Source organism: Labrus mixtus, chromosome 19 (assembly GCF_963584025.1).
Source record: "Labrus mixtus chromosome 19, fLabMix1.1, whole genome shotgun sequence".
NCBI classification, from domain to species: domain Eukaryota; kingdom Metazoa; phylum Chordata; class Actinopteri; order Labriformes; family Labridae; genus Labrus; species Labrus mixtus.
Genome location: NC_083630.1, coordinates 8,104,454 through 8,124,209, shown reverse-complemented (window position 1 = coordinate 8,124,209; position 19,756 = coordinate 8,104,454). Strand labels below are relative to the sequence as shown.

General features: G+C 42.8%; 1 protein-coding gene across 6 annotated transcripts in view; it reads left to right on the top strand.

The window, feature by feature from the left end:
- Nucleotides 1-8,233, top strand: part of arhgap12b (Rho GTPase activating protein 12b) — a 69,485-nt gene extending 61,252 nt beyond the window's left edge. For all 6 annotated transcript variants that reach the window (XM_061064639.1, XM_061064636.1, XM_061064638.1 and 3 more), the window contains 7 exons: nucleotides 1,274-1,376; nucleotides 1,483-1,602; nucleotides 1,721-1,819; nucleotides 3,377-3,454; nucleotides 3,600-3,734; nucleotides 3,876-3,981; nucleotides 6,487-8,233. In XM_061064639.1, the coding sequence (XP_060920622.1) occupies nucleotides 1,274-1,376; nucleotides 1,483-1,602; nucleotides 1,721-1,819; nucleotides 3,377-3,454; nucleotides 3,600-3,734; nucleotides 3,876-3,981; nucleotides 6,487-6,661 (816 nt within the window). In that variant the 3' untranslated portion in view covers nucleotides 6,662-8,233. The remainder of the gene's footprint in view (nucleotides 1-1,273; nucleotides 1,377-1,482; nucleotides 1,603-1,720; nucleotides 1,820-3,376; nucleotides 3,455-3,599; nucleotides 3,735-3,875; nucleotides 3,982-6,486) is intronic.
- The last annotated feature ends 11,523 nt before the right edge of the window (nucleotides 8,234-19,756 follow it).

Here is a 19,756-nt window from a genome sequence, read left to right as displayed (position 1 = left end):
TTTTTAAAGCGATAAACTCAACAACCATGACAATGTGTTGGGGAGTTTTGAAGCATGGAGCTGGTGTTTTTGTATTGCCATTTTTGTTTCTGAAGCCAAAAGTGTTGCACCCATACCCTTGTTGATAGATGTTTATTCAATCAGTCAATCACAGGTAGTCATGACCATAAAGGATAGCCTGGTTTATTGTCTATTTTACTCTAAAGTGGACCATAGCTTTCTAAATGAGCATCATTCTGTATCGAAGGTGTGAGCCAGGGAATGAGACATCAAAGGTCACATATTGTGCAAAATACCAAGTTTTTCAAACAAATATGTGTTCCTAGCCTGTCTACAAACCCCCCCCAGTTATGAGAAAAGTCCATCCTCTCCGTCTTTCGCCTGCTCCACTTTTCAGAAAATGTGAGATTTTCCCTTTGTGTTTGTTCTGCCCTCTTCGTCTGCCTTTCCACTAGAAACAATAGGGAATGATGCCAGAAACCTGAAACCACATCCACTTCCAGAGAGGGGGCGTTTCAAAAACAGACACAGAAACCGTTCTCTGTTCTGAGCAGGGCTGAGATAGAGGGGTCTATAGGCAGGATTGTAGTGGAGTTTGAGCAAGAAACTTCACAGACATGTTTTTGGGAGCTCTGAGATTTATTTCAACTTGTTGAGGGGTGTACTATGTGACCTTTTAAAATTTTGCACAAATGTTGATAGAGGCATAAAATCAAGGGAGGGGTAGGCTCAAATTGTCATCGCCTGCAACACAATCTGACTTCCTCCTGCAACCTGTGGAGTTGCCCCCTGCTGGCCAGGAATAAGATTGATTCTTCTTTGGCTTCAATTTCCAGACCTGGATGCTAATGCTTGACTTCTTTTTGAAAGTACAGTATAACAGTATGTTAAGTCTGGCCGGATTTAAAGGAGATCCATTATGCTGATCCTTTTAAATACATCTATTTAATTTTACGATGTCTGATGTCCTTACTACACCTCAGCAAAGTGTTTTTAAACACAAGATACACCGTTGTTGGCGCAATCCCCAGATGCAGTTTCCTGCTGCTCTTAAGTGAACTCCATGAGACTTGGCCGACGTATCAGAGCAAAGCATGGAGCACAGTGGTTGGCATACAAGTATAAGATAAATAAGGAGGTTTTTGAACTACACATCTCACAGTGGTACTCAATAGGTGTCCCAGACTGACATAATTAATGGTGAAAGTCAGTGTAATAGATCTCCTTTCAATCTGAATGCTAACAGCATTTATGTGCGTCTCCTCCGGTCCAGGCCTGGGAGTCAGACGAGGCCATTGAGGAGGACATGCCTGAGTCTCCAGGAGCTGAGAAACAGGACAAAGAGAAGGACCAGCGGGACTCCAAGAAGAACAGAGGTGACACAAACAAAGCCTGTTAATGTCTCTTTAATCTGATGACACTGTGTGTATTGTAAGTTGTGAAGAAGTGCACTGACAGTGACATCCTTCCCGCCCTCTTCAGTGATGAAGAACTCTGTGAGCATGGACGCGTCAGACCAGAAGAAGACCAGGTTGAAGCTGAAGAAGTTCCTCACACGTCGACCCACCTATCAGGCTGTGCGAGACAAAGGATACATCAAAGGTACTCAGACTGAATAGAACACAGGCAGCAGCTTTGTTTCCCCCGTGTGTTTATAGGTAGTCCTCCTTCCACCTGACAGATGAAACTAAGTCATGTGTGTGTGCGCTGTGTTTCACAGATCAGGTGTTTGGCTGCAGTCTGACCAGTCTGTGCCAGCGGGAGAACACATCAGTGCCCAACTTTGTCACAATGTGCATCGACCACGTGGAGAACACAGGTATGAGAACACCATCCTGTAGTAACAGTAACATTTTTATCCAGTTCCTTTTATTAGTCCAGTCTCATTAATTGTTTCTTTCTTTGGAGAAACTTGAGTTGATGTAAGAACTGGAATTCAACAAACACTTCATTAATCTGAGTCGATTATTAAATACAACAGCATGAGCATTTATACCTCTGTGACTTCCATCCAGACCAAGAGTCACATCAGATCTCATCAAAGGTCAGAGGCCAATTTAAATTCTGCGTAGAACAACTCCTAATAAGATTTTTTAAAACCTCAATAGTGACTTATTAGTGTTCTCCCGAGATTTGATCAAATCAAACTGCATCCTTAACATCCCGTACCCGTTTAATAATAGAGCCCGACTGATTAATCGGCCGGCCGATATTAGCACATCACGTGACCAGCAGTATCGGCTCATTTTATCTCTGCTATGTGCCGATATGACAAGGTTTATTCCATTTAAGATTAATTCATTTTATATATATTTTTATAATTGTTCATTTCTTGGTAAAAATGACTCTTCAGTGCACTGTTGTTATTCTAGCCAATAAAGATTTTTGTTGAACTGTATAAAAAAAAAATCTTGTCTTCATTATATTTCTTTACACATTTAGAGGATCAACGTAATAAATGTCTGTGTAAATCTATATCTATGCATCTCTCAAGGTCGAAGACAGATCTATGAAAGAAATCGGCCGATATGTCGGTATCAGAATAGTTTTCTCCCTAATTTTGGTCATAATAAAAGCCCCCAAAATCCCATATCGATCTACAGTGATCTATTTTAATGTAGATTATTTTGTGGTGTTTTTTGCCTTTATGTGATAGGTCAGTGATGACCAGAGCGATGAGAAAAGGGGGAGAGACAGTGTTCTGAGTAGCGTTAGAACCTGTAGATGATCCTCTGACCAATGGGATGAAGATTATATCTTCTGCACATGAAGTGCCTGCTCCACCAAATGACTTTAAACCAACACACCATCTTTAACCTGCCATCCTAAACCGATTTAATGAGGCATATCCAGATGTATTTCTCTTGATTGGGACTCATTTTGTTTTGCAAATTGAGGCCAGATTGAATAAAAAGTCAATCAAATATAGTTTTTACTAAACTGATTAGCCACTTTCAGAGTTTGTTTCAAATGCGATTTCAATCAGATTTGTGCAGATGTGTCTCAGTCCAAACACACAAATTAGATTTCAAAGACAACACACCGAGGACATCAGGTCCAAAGTTACAAGAATGCTTTAGTGTAATCACGTTTTTGCCTCTTCAAAGCCTTAGTTATTACCGAAGCATAATCCCCTCTTTGTTGATTCAAAGTGTTTCAGCTTTTCCTCTCACATGAAGAACATTTCCACATGTTGATGTTCAGCCCGATCTGGGCTGTTACACTTTTACTTTGTTCACTGGCGTCTTTTACAAAGAGAAAAGCAACATGTTTGATCACTCGGCTGTTGTTTTCAGCTGTCAGGTCGGCACGTCAGGACCTCCGGTTCTTTTACTTTCACTCACTGCTCACCCCTCTGCCTCTCCTCTACCTGCAGGTCTAAGCATTGACGGTTTATACAGAGTGAGTGGAAACCTGGCTGTGATCCAGAAGCTCCGCTTTGCTGTAAATCACGGTAAGAGTCCGACCTCGAACAGCGCTGAACACACACACAAAGGAGCACACATTCATTCTGCACACACATACATTGATACTAGTGAACTCTTGTAATATCATCATTTCTCCATCACCCATGTGTCTTTTGGGTTCAATCCCCTCAGATGAGACATTGGACCTGAACGACAGTAAGTGGGAGGACATCCACGTCACCACCGGAGCTCTCAAGATGTTCTTCAGAGAGCTCCCCGAGCCGCTCTTCACATACGGCTCCTTCGATGACTTCGTCGAGGCCATCAGTGAGTAACCGCATGATTTATTGTCTCAGGAGATAATGTCCTGATGAGGTGTTTTGAACACATGCGTTTCCCTGATGTCGCCACAAGATGGGGCTCTGCTCATGTGCATGCACTGACCGGCTCTCTGTTCCTCTGCCTCAGAGAGCTCCGACTACAAGCAGCGATTGAATTCAATCAAAGATTTGATCAAGAAGTTGCCAAAACCGAACCACGACACAATGCAGGTCCTGTTCAAACACCTCAGGAGGTAAGAGAAGCACCAGAGCAGCTCACTCACACTCTCATCTATCATCTTTACTATTACGTCTTTTTGATAACATTTCCATAAACAAATACTCCCCCCCCCCCCCCCCCCTCCCCCACAATATAAGGACCACATCGTGGTAACGTAGACATCAAAAACTCTTTAAGAAGAAAGATATTTCTGACATTTTAACGCTGTAGCCCTGACTTGCACTTATGGCTGTTTCATTTATTTCTACCCTCTTCTTTATCTGAGAACAGACTCAAGTGTACATGTTGCTTTGAAATGTGAAAGGCATTGAGTGCTTTGAATCATATCTTTATTCATGACCTGAGGACCCCTTTAAATTGGTATTTCCTGAGTGATATTTTTTTATTAGCTCTGATTTAGTTTGGAGTATTTAGTTGATTGAAAAAAAAAATGGGGTTGACATGTTTATGGTTTAAAAACATTTCATCACTGTGGGAAACCTCTGATTGGTCCGAAACTTAACAAGACTGTTGACTAAATCAGCAGTAAGGTCAAGACGGCTAGAAACTTTTTTACTGTGTTACTGTACACAGATATAATACAGGAGCAACAGCATGACAGGCTGTTAACTTTCCAAACCTTTTGAAGTCTCAACTTGACCCTTTAGTGTTACTTGTTGTTGTAACCAAGAGGAAACCTCTGCACACAGGTCTCCCATGTTATGAAACAAAGAGATCCGACTTTCACAACCTGTTAAAACACTGACTGAAGCAGTTTCACATTTAAATAGTGTGTTTTTAAAACGCTCTTCTTGGGGCGGACACAGGACATCAGGAGGGGCTCTGAGTTGTGCTGAGCTGCCTCTGGATATTTTCTCGGTGCTCAGTGTTGTTTTAAATTCAGGCTTCCTTTATTCTTCTTTGGCAGCTTTTTATTCCAGGAGATTAAATATCTGCAAATAAAACAAAAAGAAAAGCTGCGAGGTGAGCTGCTGCTTACCTCAGCCTACTTGTAATCCTTCATCAGGTTAAATAACATGGATGTTCAGTGGATGTGTGATGTCCTGTTCTACTGAGGTTGCAATGCGTGTGATGGCCCCGTTGTTTCGTTAACACTTTAACACTCTGAACACGTTAAAAAAACAATCAATAAATGAAAATAAATAAATGGCAAAAATATAAATATATAAAAATCACAATATATGGTAATAAAAAATAAAGACAAAGAGATAGTTACACGCACAGCATGTAGGAGTGGGGCAGTGCAAAAATAGCAAAACTGAGAAAGAAGATAGACCCGCACACATAATTTAAAAAAGGTGAAAATGATCACCTGAAGAAGACCTCTGGTCCAAACATGTGATCATTAAAATCCCTTTTTTTGCGGCAATTGAGAAAGTGCGGGCCTATCTTCTTTCTCAATAATAAATCAATCAATCACTATGATCTCATTTTCATGAACGTGGGAAGACAAAATTGAAATTAAAATTGAAACTGGATGAATTGCCCAGCCGTACCCCGACATTAGGAGTACTGGCGCTCACTCACTTCCTCCATCCATCCTCTTATATTCAACTTTTTTGTTCTTTTTTTAAAATTTTTTACCAAAAACACAAAAATGGAGTCCTTGTTTGTGAAAACGTACTTGGTGAAGTCACAGTCACTGACAGTTAAAATGAAGAATCCTTCCATCATGTCAATGCTTGATTTGATCATCACCAGACTTCTTTTGACGTGGTCAGCTCACATTTATTTGATGGGTGCCGAAGCCCTTGAGCATATTGCGCACCCATTGAGTTGGTGTACATGCACCCACCTGTGTGTCGGCTCTACCTCAACCACAGGTTGGAGTGTTCTCATTAACTCTTAAACCCTACATGGTCTATCTTGGGTTTCATGCACTCCGATCACAAATGGTAGCGTCTTGGTGTAGTCATACCGGCTGCCGTTTGACTCTGAGTGTTTACCTTTCTCATCGCGCTCAGCCTGTGGGCAAACACAAACTGCAGCCAGCTTTAACGCGTATTCTTAGCCCACTGCAGCCAGTGGCAATATCATATGTTCACAATGACATTTGCAGAGCTTTCCAATTTGCATTTATATGACGCTGTGTTTGCTGTAATTCAGTACCTATGAAGTGGTGTTTCTTGAGGAAATTTATAGCGTGACATTCAGTGTATGGAGGTCTACGTATATCAGCAGGCGGATTTAATCTTCTTTTTTTTTCTCTTCCATGAATATGTTATTGTTTGTGCATCTGCATGCAAGGATGTAGATTCTATTTTTAAAAAAAGGCTATTATACTCTAGCCCGGAGCGTTCTGTGGTGTTACAGAGTGTGTGTCGCCAGGCTGCAGCTCCAGCCCCCTGAAGATGTGTGAAAAGACGTTCATTTTGGTTTTAGATGAAAGCCTGAAGCTGCTTTGAATCAAAGGATTGTCAAACAAACACACTCACCTAAAAGCATTTATGACACGTTCCATCTCCTCATGTTCTCCCTCTCTCTCTCTCGCTCTCTCGCTCTCTCCCCCCAACTCAAGGGTGATCGATCACGGCGAGGCCAACCGTATGACCACCCAGAGCGTGGCCATCGTGTTCGGACCCACGCTGCTGCGGCCCGAGACCGAGACGGGCAACATCGCGGTCCACATGGTGTACCAGAACCAGATAGTGGAGCTCATACTGCTCGAGTACGAGAGCATCTTTGGCAGGTAGAGGCGCCCGCTCAGAAGAGGACGCTGGCTTCTTGTTCCATTATCCCCCTTTTTCTTTGACTGAGCTGAACATTGCTGTGGACCAAGCAGTCGGGGGAGAAAAAGAAATCAATACATTTACATTCATCGATGGGACAGTTTAGGAAAAATGTTGCACTTACAGATGAGTTTAAAACAGGTGTACAGATTCCACCCGCTTTTTCAGCCATCATGTGTGCTGCGCGTGGCGGGCCGGACCGTGGACATTGTTTCAGAGTGATGACGTGATGCTGTGATGACGTCCGTGTGATTTGGTGGGCTTTTGAGTATTCAGGTGTTTTCACATGCACTGGATCCCTGTGGCCAGTAATACAAACTCTTAAACAGAACCGGCGGCAATGTTTTTTTTTGCCTCCTGGTGAAGCCGACCAGACTTTTTTTTTTTTTTTTTTTTTTTTTTTGTGGCATTAAAAGTCAAAACTGGCAACCTCATCAACCTCTCGGAAGGCTTGAGCTGAATCTGGACTGTATGGGTTTTTTTTTTCTTTTTTCGGCGTCGTGGAGCTTTTGTCTGTTGATGTTTCAGCCGTGTGTGGTGTCGGATCAGATGGAGAAAATAATCAGTGTTATATTAACAGACTGTCTTTTGGCACTTCATGATGATGATGATGATGATGATGATGATGATGAACTGGAGTTACAGATGGTGTTCCCAACTTCCCACAATCCCACATCTCTTCATCCCCCGTCCCCTCCCCCGTCCCCCCCTGTCCTCAACCTCTCTTTCAACCAGTGTTAAGCATTAACCCTGTGACATGAATGATGGAGGACAAACACCTCTGTGTGTGTGTGTGTGTGTGTGTGTGTGTGTGTGCATGTGTGTGCGCGAGTGTGAATGAATTTACCTTAATGGGATAAAACCTGAGCAGAAGCACCCTCGTCTTGCCACTTTGTACAAACGTGTGTGTCGTGTAGTCTTCGTGCTTTTCGGTAAAGTCTTCGTTTAAGCTGCTGGGGTTCATCGTCTGTGCTCCTTTATGAACTTCAGTGTTTGTGGGGAAACGTCACAAAGGTCCTGGTGTAACTGGAAGAAAACAACAAAGTGGATTTGTGGGAGCTGCACTGTTACCAGTTTTTACATGAGTTGTTACCTGGCTTGTTTCTCTCCGCTAAGCTAACATTAAAGAGTATTTGGAGAAGGCAAACGGTACAAAGAGAGTTTCAAAGATTTGATGTTTGGGAGCGTTTGGGTGTTAGAATGCAAAGAAGAGCCTTTAAAAAAAAAAAAACAACCTTGCAGAGCATATGTACAGAAACTAGCTGTTGAAATGTGTTCTAGTGACTGAGGTATGTATGCTTTGATGGTGAACAAGTGAAAGCTTTGATTTTGATTTTGTAAATTTGAAATAAAAGATAAAGAAATACACATATTGTGAAAAAAAACAACAACCACACGATCGACTGTTACTTTCGTTTGAAGGTGTATCTGGAGTGTTTGCGCATGGTCAGCTGCACATTTTGAATGTAATTTTCAGGCTAACTGCTGTTTGTGAAAATGCTACGTCTAATAAAAAAGAGAAACTAAATGTTCCAGAATCCAAAGTGTGTATTTTTCTTTGTCAGGAAGTGAAAGTAGTCACAGTGATTCGAGATGACAAAGACTGAAAGGTGAGTCTGCTGTTTAACCTTCAATCAACTCTAATGCTTCACCTTTTCCCTCGGCTTTAATTACAGAATTGGATTAATCTACTCAACTGATATCCCGGTTATTGAATTGAGTGATTAAGCTTTCATGTCTCAATCAATTATATTCCTACCTGTTAATTATGAAATGAACTTGCACTATATTTCCAGAGATTTCTCAAATGCAGCACAACCTCTGCGGCTCGGCCTCCATTAATCTGATTTCTTCGTTCTTCGAAAGGCCTTTTCGTCATTACTCCTCAGGTCAAACTTGGCTGCAGACCTGAAGGGTGCGGATTAATTGATGTCTAATTAGGTAATTGCCGCGGTGCCAGTTTTGATTAAGAAGCACAAGGCAGAGCGAGTCGAGTGCTGAGCGAAGCGGCTTGCTGCAGGCAGGACTGAGCGAGCGAAAGCCTCTATTTAGCTTTCACTTCGTTTTTACAGCTGTGTGTGTGTGTGTGTGTGTGTGTGTGTGGCAGCTCTTTAAAGAAACCTCTTTCTGTCACAAAAAATAAAAATAATTTAACACAAAAATGTTCTGATGTAATTTTGGAGAATTCAAGTTTTTAAACCAAACTCGAGAGATTTTTTTATGGTAACATAGTAAGTGTCTTTAAGTAAGAACATATCAGTTTGACTCCAATCCTAAGAAGTTAGCAGTCTAAAGTTTGACCTGCAGAAGCAAACCAGTTCATCATAACACAACATTGAGACTGAAGTGAAAATAATGATGGTGTGTCAGAGGTTTGACTTTGTGTCTCTAACCTTCTACATGTATGTTGTGATGTTTCTATCTTTGAAAGTAACTGAAACAAAGATATCATAGTTTAGACTTGGAGGTCTGATAATGGTTACACTTGTTTGGGACTTCTGTCCAGAGTTACAGTCTGTTTGATCCTACAAAGCTGCACTTCAAACATCCTGCTGTAGCTGAACTCACAAAACTCAAAGTCTAATTTCTTGGTTAAAATCAGACATGCACAAATTGTGAGAGTCAGTCACACTGATTCCAGGTTTACCCAAATTGCTGCTTGTAGTCCCTCCATATAAAAACACCACTGGAACACGTCTTACCGGTGAGTGAGCCTCCCACACTGACATCGTTTCTCTTCACGTTTTTGATCATGAAAATAAATCTGTTTGTCCAACGGGGGAATTCTATCCAATAAAAAAACTTCTCTGTATCAGCAGTTAGGTAAACTAGCAATATAATAATACATCTGTGTCTGTCAACAGGGCGAGTATAAGCAGATACCAAAGTTAAACCCTTAACGTTCAGCTCCATTATTTTTAAGTTACTGTTGCAAGCTTCTCAACAGATTGGACAGATTTTGGTAAAAAAATAAGTTTTCACTTTACCACCAACACTGTTCATCTCCCAATCTCATGCTGGGACAGAACTGACACTACAGCATTCAAAGAATTACGATTGTTCTTAGAACTATGATTGAAATAAAACGCTCTGGTAAATGGACTTGAGCTTGTTTCCCATCATTCACACACTGATAGCAGAGGTTATTATGTAAAGTGACCATCAGAAGTAACAAATCCCTGGCTGGAGTCCTCGAAGTGGACGGCCCAGGTTCGGATTCTACCTCTGACTCCTTTCCCGCATGTCGTTCCCCACTCTCTCTCCCTGATTTCCAACTCTGTCCACTATCCGATCTCTACAATAGAGGCATTAAAAGACCAAAAATAAAAAAAAGTTAAAAAGTAGCTCATCCCATTGATACACATTCATATGCCGCCAACCAAGCAGCAGTAGAAACATGGGGCTAACTGTCTTGCCTAAGGACACATTGGACATGTGGCTGTAGGAGCTGGGGATCAAACCCCCGACCTTCCAGTTGGGAGACGACCAACTCTACCAACTGAGCCACAGTCGCCCGTAAGAAAAGATCTATTGTCAACAGTGTTTCATCTGATTTGATTCCATTAAATATGTTTTAGACTTCTGTTAGGTTTGCTTTTAAATTTGACTTAATGACCCATAATGTTGACTAAGTACCTCGTAATGTCCACTACCCATGAGTATTTCACTTTGGTCATTTTGAAACTGTTTCTTTCTATCTTTTTTATTTTTTTCATTTTTCTGGCACTAACGCCCCAGAGTCGAGGTTTTCATCCAATCCCCAGCTTTGTTTTATGTGTACTTACTACCACATGCCCTCCTCCCTCCTCTGATCACAACCATTCCTCTTTGAAGACAAATCAAACCCCCCTCCCGTCTACGTGTTAATTTACTGCAACAGGTTTGACTTACACCTCGGCTCTGGCTCTGTTTTGACAGAACGGACCACCTTGGATTCAACAAACGTGTCAGAGGTAGGCAGCACTGAATCATGTGCCCCGTTGGAAACCACAGGCCGTTAAATCTGAGACGCAGAGAAAGAGGGCCCCCACTATTTCCAAATGAGAAAACAATTAGATCATTTCTATAATTCATGGGTGCGACCACAGCTTAGGCCCGGGGAGGCTCTGAGTGTTTGAAGTGCTCCATATGCTGGTGGGTTTTTTTTTTCTTTTCCCAGGCCTGCTCAGCGCTGGCCAGACCCACTCACTGGAGGCTGAGGTGTGGGCAGGTAATGTGAACAAGCCATTATGGAGCATAAAAGATTTATGGGGCTTCAGTGCTTCCCTCTGCTTCATTTGCAGGTGGGCTGTCGGCAGAGTGGCTGGATGAGGAACAACATGATCGGGAGGTTTAGCCACTGTGTGGTAAAGACTCCTGTACTTTAGCCACTGCTTTTTACTCTCAGTTCAGTGAGCTAATGGCTGCGTATCTGAGGGATGAAGCTGTAAGTTTGTGATTATGAAACACAACAGGAACTTCCTTTTAGAAAACAGTCAAAACTCCCCAAGTATCAAAACTTCAAGGAATCAAAGCCGACGTTTGCAGACTTACAAATTTAGAGAGAAACAGTGAGGTATTTTATTCATTTGGAGTTGTGCTTCTGTCTAGGGGAGAATAAAAACTTAGGAATCAAAGCCAATGTTTGCATGAGTTGTACTTCTGTCCGGGGGATGAATAAAAACTTAGTCTAATATTTACTCTCCTCTCTCTGTGCTCTCCACCAGCTCAGAACTTCTATTTTGTGTGCTAACTGATATGTTCACAAATCAGGAGTCAGCTGGTGTCCGCCATTCCTCACTGCAGAGTAAAAAAAATGAACGATTACTTGATAACTTCTCAGATCTTTCTCGTGTGATAACATCTGCTGGCGGTGGCTGCGAAGAAGATAGAAGAGTGATGAGACTGAACCAAAACAGTCACGTTGCAGACTCTGGGCAAAACAGTAAGCCAAAAGACGCTAAAATGCTTTGTGTATCTAAGGGAACGGCAAAGTTTGGTGAAAATGTATCTTCAGGTTTGTCACTATAAAGCATTCATTTAACATTCATAGTTTGTGAATATTGAACAATTTAGGTGGAGGAACTATGCTTTTTAGGATGCGCTTTCAAAACATAATAAATATCATTATTAACAAATAAAATCAGATGATCCTTAAAATGTTACAAAAAAGTTGCTGGAGCAATTTTTGGGGCAACATTAAATGATCAAATCTGTTCACAAGCTAAAGACTAACTTTTCTGTCTGCTGTTGGTTCAGAGCAGAGAATTCACAGTCGTTGTAACAGAGCGTTGTTTTTTTATATAGAAACGTCTTTAAGTGGTGCCTGCAAGGTTGATAAGTGGTAAGACTGAACCAAAACAGAAAAGTTGCAGGCTCTAAAGCAAAAATAATAAGCCAAAAGACACTTAAGCACTCCATGAGGCTGTGGGTTATAAATCGGAGGATAACCGTCCTCAGGTTTGTTACTCTATTTTTCACTGGTGTCATTCAGAGGCAGTTAATTTAGGGCCCAGAAACCATCGGTTAATCTGCTACCTCCCTGAGATGCTATCAAAGCAGTTGTATGTGTGGGAGACACCGCATGCGTGTGATATTTCATTTGACACATTAACTAGTTTTACAGCTTAATATACAACTTCAGCAGCTGTAGAGCCTCTGCCCATATCTCCCACCCAACCTCCATCTAAACATGCAGTCTGACAGAACTAATGGTCCTTTGCCTCCTGTGCATCAATCTCACCACGGTGGGGGCCCTGTCCTGCAGGATGGTGTGGCTGTAGTGTGGCACTGACCCTCTAGGCGGCGTCAGGGAGGGGCTTGGGGATATTGAAGCTACCATTAGGATGGCCAAAGCCAAAGACATTTCTGTGCTTTAATTTTATTTTCTTATCCAATTCCAATTTCTTTACATCTGAGTTCTATACATTCAAGTTGTAATGAATACTTGAAAAACAAGAGAGAAAGTGTTGTTGTTTTTAAAGATAAAAATACCAAGCCGAATCAAGTGATTTAATTCAGCCAATGGAACAGCACGCATTGAACTTTGACCTTAACACACTTCCTCCCAGTTGGAGCGCAATTTTTCAAGCTTTCGCTTGTTTGGCACATAGATTGTAAATATCGTTTTGTTCCATAACCGTCCCCGTGCAGAGACCCAATGACCTGTGAGGCTCGTACAGGTGATGTTTGTTGGGCTGATAAAGATTTAGAAACACCATGATGAGTCAATAAAAGAAAAGCTGGAGGATTGGGAAGAGGAAGGGGACCTGCCCGCGTCTTTTGCGGAGGATTTTTGGCATTGCTGGGGATATTATAGGCCTGCTATCCATACAGGCAGTCATCACTTTGAGGGCGTTTTTACACAACCTATTTGATGAACAGCAACAGAGACCGTCCACCTGTAAACCCTGGCACCGTTGGAGATCAACACCAAAAGAAAAAAGGGCTCTGGACTGCAGAAAAACGTAGATGACTTCACCCTGAACCATGACAACAGACTGGTTTGTTTATCATCAAAAGTAGGTGCGCGTTTTCCTCAACATGCTGTGTGTTGGTTTAATCTATTTGGAGGCACAGATTCTGAATTCTTGTAGGCTGCTTATTTTTGTGCGTTACTCATTTACACACCTAAAATAGAATGGCTTAGTTTGTCTGATATTTTTGCATCTAATGGTGAATGTGCGCATCAAATAAAATGTAAAGTTTGCTGCGTGTGTGCGCGCAGGTCCTGTCACCAGCGCAGTTACGATTAATCTTGCATTCAGAAGTGTGCATGTAGGCGTGTACATTTGGCTTCAGCTGAAAATTCCACCTTTTTAGCATAGGAATACCTTTCATATGTCATGGGACAACAAGTGTGTGTTTGCCCTTTGCGCGTGCGTCTGTGCGCAAATGTGTGTTTGCGCGTCAGAGCACCATCACTCCAAAGATGAGCACCCGTAGCTCCTACAGAAAAAACGTCTGAACCCTTTACGCTAAGCAGGGCTGACATACCATCAGGATTTAGGCAACAGTTAGCAGGCCATATATTTACAGAGGGCCCACGAGGCTCTGATGAGCTGTTATGAATCAATAAATGCAACATGATCAACTTGAATCTAAGTGTTTCATGCCTTCAGTTCATTTCAGAAACCTGCAAATAGCAACTTTATTCAGATGAAATGTGTTTTCATCTGGTTGCAAAGCTCGTCTTGGTTGTCATTGTCCCTATAGATACTGTTGGTCTTGTGTTTTGAGAGTTATCAGAAAAGACTGTGTGGACTTACTCCGCCAAAAAATAGTTACATTTCTTTAACCATTTTACTCAGGGTTTAAACTTTTAAGATGAAAGTGTCAAGCCTTATGTAAATGAACCCCCATGACATCATCAGCGTCATGTCCTTGTCGTCACTAAAAAGCTTCTCCAGAGCTATGGGAGACATAGGCTACTGTTATTACGTCTTCTGTTGTAGTCCTTGTGGGAAGCAGCCAGCTTTTCATGTGGAAAAATGATGCATTGGCCCTTAAAATGGTCATGAAATGTTATTTCATTTATCTCTATTGTATGAGGCGGAGAGTAATCGGAAACCTTGATGCATAAAACCCTCAACCATCTGCATGCAATACGTTACCAGAGGCAAGTGAGAAAATATGTCCTAATATTCTTTGTGTTGACTGTTTCTTACACTAACTACTATTATCAATTCTATTAGTGTACTGGCCCTGTTAATGCACTTGTAAAACCAGGAAGTGGTGAAGCCATTTTTCAGTAAGAGGCCTGCACACACTTCCTTCACCTCTCTCTCTCTCTCTCTCTCTCTCTCTGCATGATCAACGATTGCGTGAGCATTTACAAGCAGAACAACATGTGCAAGAAGGAGAACTAGTTCCAGTCTCAGAATAACTCATTTGCTGGTGCGCTTTAATTCAAAGCCATCCTTTTTTTTCCAAATGTGCTGTCATAGCTGCAGCACATGGCAGCCCAGGCTGTGTTCCTGCATGCATGGCAATGTTAAGTAAGCGTGTAAGTATTCCAAATGTCAGGCCCGGCCCGTCGTTGTTATTAATGAGCTCCAAGCGGCAGGGGTGGATCATTTTCCATGGAAATTCAATGCATTTTAAATAGCAGTGGATCAACATTCCAGACCAGGATTTACATAAGGTAATTGCAGGATGCTGAAAGCACCTTCGAGCTGGCAATGGATTTTTTTCCCCTTCTTACCTTCAGTAATACAATCAAGTCCATTAAGTAGGCAATAAATACAAGGCAAGCCTGTATGAGCGCTCCATGACAGATAATGGCCGCTCTCCAGAATATCTATTTGTTTACCTCTGCACAGTTACAGCCACTGTTCTAACAGACACACACTTCCTTTTCCCTCCTCACCTGCTAAAGATCCGACAACCTCTGGGCTGTTTTTCCTGCTGTGATTGAGTATTGCAACTGTTAGAAAAGGAGGCTGTGTTGGAGAATTGAGATGCAGCCCTGTGTAACACCTCTCTGAGGTCTACCTGCAGCGGCTGCTATGGGGGTCTGGGGAAATTAACTGTATGATCAGAGTGGGAACACAGACACAATAGTGGCATGCTGTATGTATGCAGAGGTGGTGGAGGACTTCAATCAACTTTGTGCTCTCCTCTTTTCTTCCTCGGCTTTGTAAACTGGTAGTTAGAAGATCTTCCTCCAGGCTGGAATATTAACATCAAATACACTGTCTGCCTCTGTCATGTAGAGGAATACCTGAGGTGGTAGTTAGCCTCTGCAGTTCTCTGACACGGCCTGTTCAGCAGCTCATTAGAGGAATGGGCTGAGCTGGCTGACTGCCCCTCATTCCCCTGCACTAACACACTGTTCCCCCCAGAGACCCTGGATTATGTGCTGGTGGCATGTTGGGGGTTTTGGGGCCGTTAAGTGATGATTACACTCAGAGAGTGCTCCCAGAGTAAGACTGGTGGAGGGGACAAGAAGCAGCCAACGGCTATCGCAGCTAACTTTTGGAAAGAAGACGAGAACTAAGTGAATCAGGGATCTTGCAACCTAGATGGAGATGTGAGGATGAGGTTGGCCCGGGCAGAAACATCAGGGGGCTGAATACTGTGTGCTGACAACACTGCAGTTCTCTGGAATGGCCACTTGAGGCAGACCTCAAAAGTGAGTCAACCCCCCCATTGGGCCCTTTATTAAAATGCCCTGATTTTCTCAAGAATTAATTTGTCAAATATAAATTATAGGTTTGGTTTCTATAGCTCATTGCACTACTCGTGATCACTTGTGAAATTATATAACAATCATAACTTTATTTACAACACACCTTTCAATACAGGCAGACATTAAAGGGATAGTGCTGTATTTTTGAAGTGGGGTTGTACGAGGTACCTGTCAATAGTACGTTTATTTTACACAGGAGATGCCGGTCAGCTTGGCCCCTTTAAGGGGAGACCGGACTTAGTGCCTGCACAGAAGCTAGGCTATACAGCTATGCAGACAGGACTTTTTGCTCCACTAAATTAGCTAATTTTTCGAAAATCTGAGCCAGAAACTAACGGGTAATTGAATGTAATATTCAGAAAAATTCTCTGCAATTTACTTTTCTGTTAGCGAGCCACTTTGCATTAGCCCTATTTTGACACACCACACACGTGTTCATCCGCCTGTTGGCACTAATTAGCCGGAAAAGGTTTCTGGGCTATACCTTATTTGTTAGATTAGTCAGTTTGTTGTACATTGCAGAGAAGATGGCGTTCTGTCGTGATTAGATAGGTGACATGTTATTTTAAATTACCTGGATATTTGGTTTATATACTTGCTACTCTCCAGCTCGACCCTCTCCACCAAATAAGGTCACTTCTGGCTCCAAACAAAGATGGCCGCCATTAAACTGTTCCAATTGTGGCTTCAAAAAGGCAAATGAAAAGCCATGTGTGACGTCAAGGTGACGATGTCTATACAGTCTACAGGTTAGCCATGATTAGAACTGACAGTGAGACAGGAAGAACTGGGTGATCTGATTAATGTAAGGGGGGGGGGGGCTCTGTTTTTTTCACTGTGTCTCATTAACACTGTTGGCTCCAAGATCTGTTAGCTAACAGCGCATGTATTCCCCTGGTGGAGCCTTTTTCCTCCACTGAGGCTGTAATTAGGACATTTCATCCAACACAGCCGTCTGATTGGAGAGAAGACGCTGCGTAATTACAGAGGCCCTTGCCCCCCCCAAAAAAAAATGCTGCAGGAGGGGGCCCTAAACAAATCACAAACAAGAATTTAATTAAAGGATCAACAGCCTCACATGTGAACATTTACATTTGATCAGATGATTCTCCATCATGACTTGACTGAGTCAAAGTTTCTTCCTCTCACTGCAGGTAGACCTTTTTCCGATGGGGGGGAGGGTGGGGGGTTGGGGGGGGGACTCTGCTCTGCCAGCTCTCTCATAAGCTCATTGGATTTGCTTCTGTGCCAACGTCTTACTTAATTAGCCTGCACATTTTTACGGGCATAAATCGCTTTTACATCACTGCCAGCGGAGCACACCGCAAAGTGGGTCGATCATATATTATGTTGATCCTCCTTGGCGCAGTTAAAGCCATACATTACATTTGAATTTGTCGAAGAGCGGAGGGCCCCCTGGCATAATTCTTCTTTGTTGTGCTGTCAACGCTAATCTCTCCCCAGGGGTCCCAGCATCAGCGCTCTCTTTCTCTCTCGCCGCTGCCCCCAGATCAGATGAGTAAAGGGACGCAAAGACTGAGAGGAGCCAGGAGGGCACCCACACATCTCTCCATCACCCCTGACACCCCTCCCAACATGAGATGTGCCTCCCACCTTCCCCTCACTTCTCCATTATCAGCAAGCTAAAGGCCTCCACAACCAGCAGCAATCCTGATGAACATGGTATCATCAGAATCAAACTCTCTCCTGTCTCCTGAAAGCTCAGAGAACTGTTATCCCACTCAGAGGTTTTGCATAGCTCGTCGTTTTTGCGTCTTTCAGCCCATTGTTTTGATTGACTCTCTCACCATGCTCATGGACCAAGTAGCAGATGTGTTCACAGAGAAACATTTAGAGAAATCCCGTGATTCCCCGACAGTCTCAACTTCATCTTTTGTCATTGTATTGATTGAGAGCCCCCTGGCAGCGGATTCTACATGCTGTGCCTTTAAAGTCGCTAGAAACCCAAATCCACAAAATGATTCTTACTATGTTATTTTTGATCTTATGTAAACGGTAAATGGACTTGACCTTATATAGTGCTTTTCTAGTCTTACTCAAAGTGGTTTTACACTGCAGGTCACACCTACACATTCACACACTGATGGTAGTGATCGCTATGTAGTATCATCAGATGTAACTAATCCCATTCATACACCACCACTGAAGCAGCAGGAGCAATTCAGAGTTAAGTGTCTTGCCCAAGGACACATCGGACATGTTGCTCAGCTGGGGATTGAACCCTTGACCTTCCGGTTGAGAGGCAACGACTTTACCAACTGAGCCAGAGCCGCCCATGTAGTTCTACATAATATCAACTCTCTAATAGTATTAGAAGTTACCTTCTAACCGGTTTTGAGATTTTGTCATTTTGAACGTTTTTGGACGTTGTGTGTAAAGTGGGCAGATTTAGGGGGAGATTTATTCCGCAATAAATTTAAAAGCAATAATAAAACATACACGCATGTCCCGCTCCAATCAATTGCAACAAAACTACTCTGTTCATACAGCTCAGCCCTCATGCTTGTGTGTACCGTTCCTGGCTGCACATCCAGCGGTGAGGATAACAGTTTGTCTTGCAGAGGATTTGGAGAAACTGTATATGCTGCTGCAAAATTGGATTGACATATAAGAGCTGCCACGCCCACTCAATCCTGGAAATTACATTAACTGCAAAATCAGCTGTTTTTTTTACAAGGTTTTCTAATAGTTTGTAATGTTAATTTGTGGATGCTTCATGGTACTTTAAACATTTTATCACATGTGATTATTTTATATTTCAAGACGAGTTTTTAATGAAACAAAGCAGAGCATCTTAGGGTGATTGTAAAGAGTCATCAAAGATCAAAGATTGGTATTTCATTTATAAGCCTCCCCATTGCACTGAAATCATTTCTGTAGAAGATGCAACATTACACAGAGAGTGGTCCAACTTCTCCCTGCAGTGTCTCTCCTCTCCCACTAGGGTGTAGTGAAGAACACAAATTCACCCTCTTCTCAGCGACCCAGATGCATACCTGCTCCAGGCTGCGCTGTTTATTCTCCTTGGATTAACTTCCCCAAACGTCCACCCTCCACCTTCTCCTCCACCTCCTCCTCATCCTCCTCCTCCTCCTCATCTTCCTCATCCTCCTCTCCCACCTCCACACAGGGAAAGAAAAACAACCAGAGACACTTGGCTCTTCAATGCACTGCAAATCTGCTGCGACTGAGCCTGTGTACACACACACACACACACACACACACACACACACACACACAGTCATACACACTCAGAGAATCAAGCTTTTGCCACTGTTCCTCTCCGGCCCCCTCTGCATTAGCATGGAAGTCATCCATATTGATGCTAGCTGATTCATGTGCTGCCAGCCTCTTTGTTTTATCTGTTTTTTTTTTTTGTCTTGCCTCCTCACCCTCTTTACCCAGGCTGAGCTTTCTGGGGATCAGGAGGGTGATTAAGGGCAAGTGGAGATGGAGGTGTGGTCGACTTAGGACCCCGGGGTGGTGGGGGTGGAGACAGGGAAGGGTTTGTAGCCCCGGTCCCCCCGGTGATGAGGTGGAGTCTAATTGATTTGTCAATGTGGAGCCATCTGGCACAGAAAGATGGAGCTCCAACCTGTTCTCCTTCCTGAGGTTGGAGGAGAGGGGGGGGGGGGGAATGGGCGAGACGGGTTGGATTACACACACACACACACACACACACACACACACACACACACACACACACACACACACACACACACGAGTGCCCTTTCTTTTAGTTTTTCCCTCACCTGCTCGTGACTTCCTCTGCTTCTTAATCTCCATCATATACACCTGTACAGCGCTCTGAATCTGTCTCATGAGCCTAAAATGCCTGCCAGCATCCACCCACTGTATGATGACCGGGA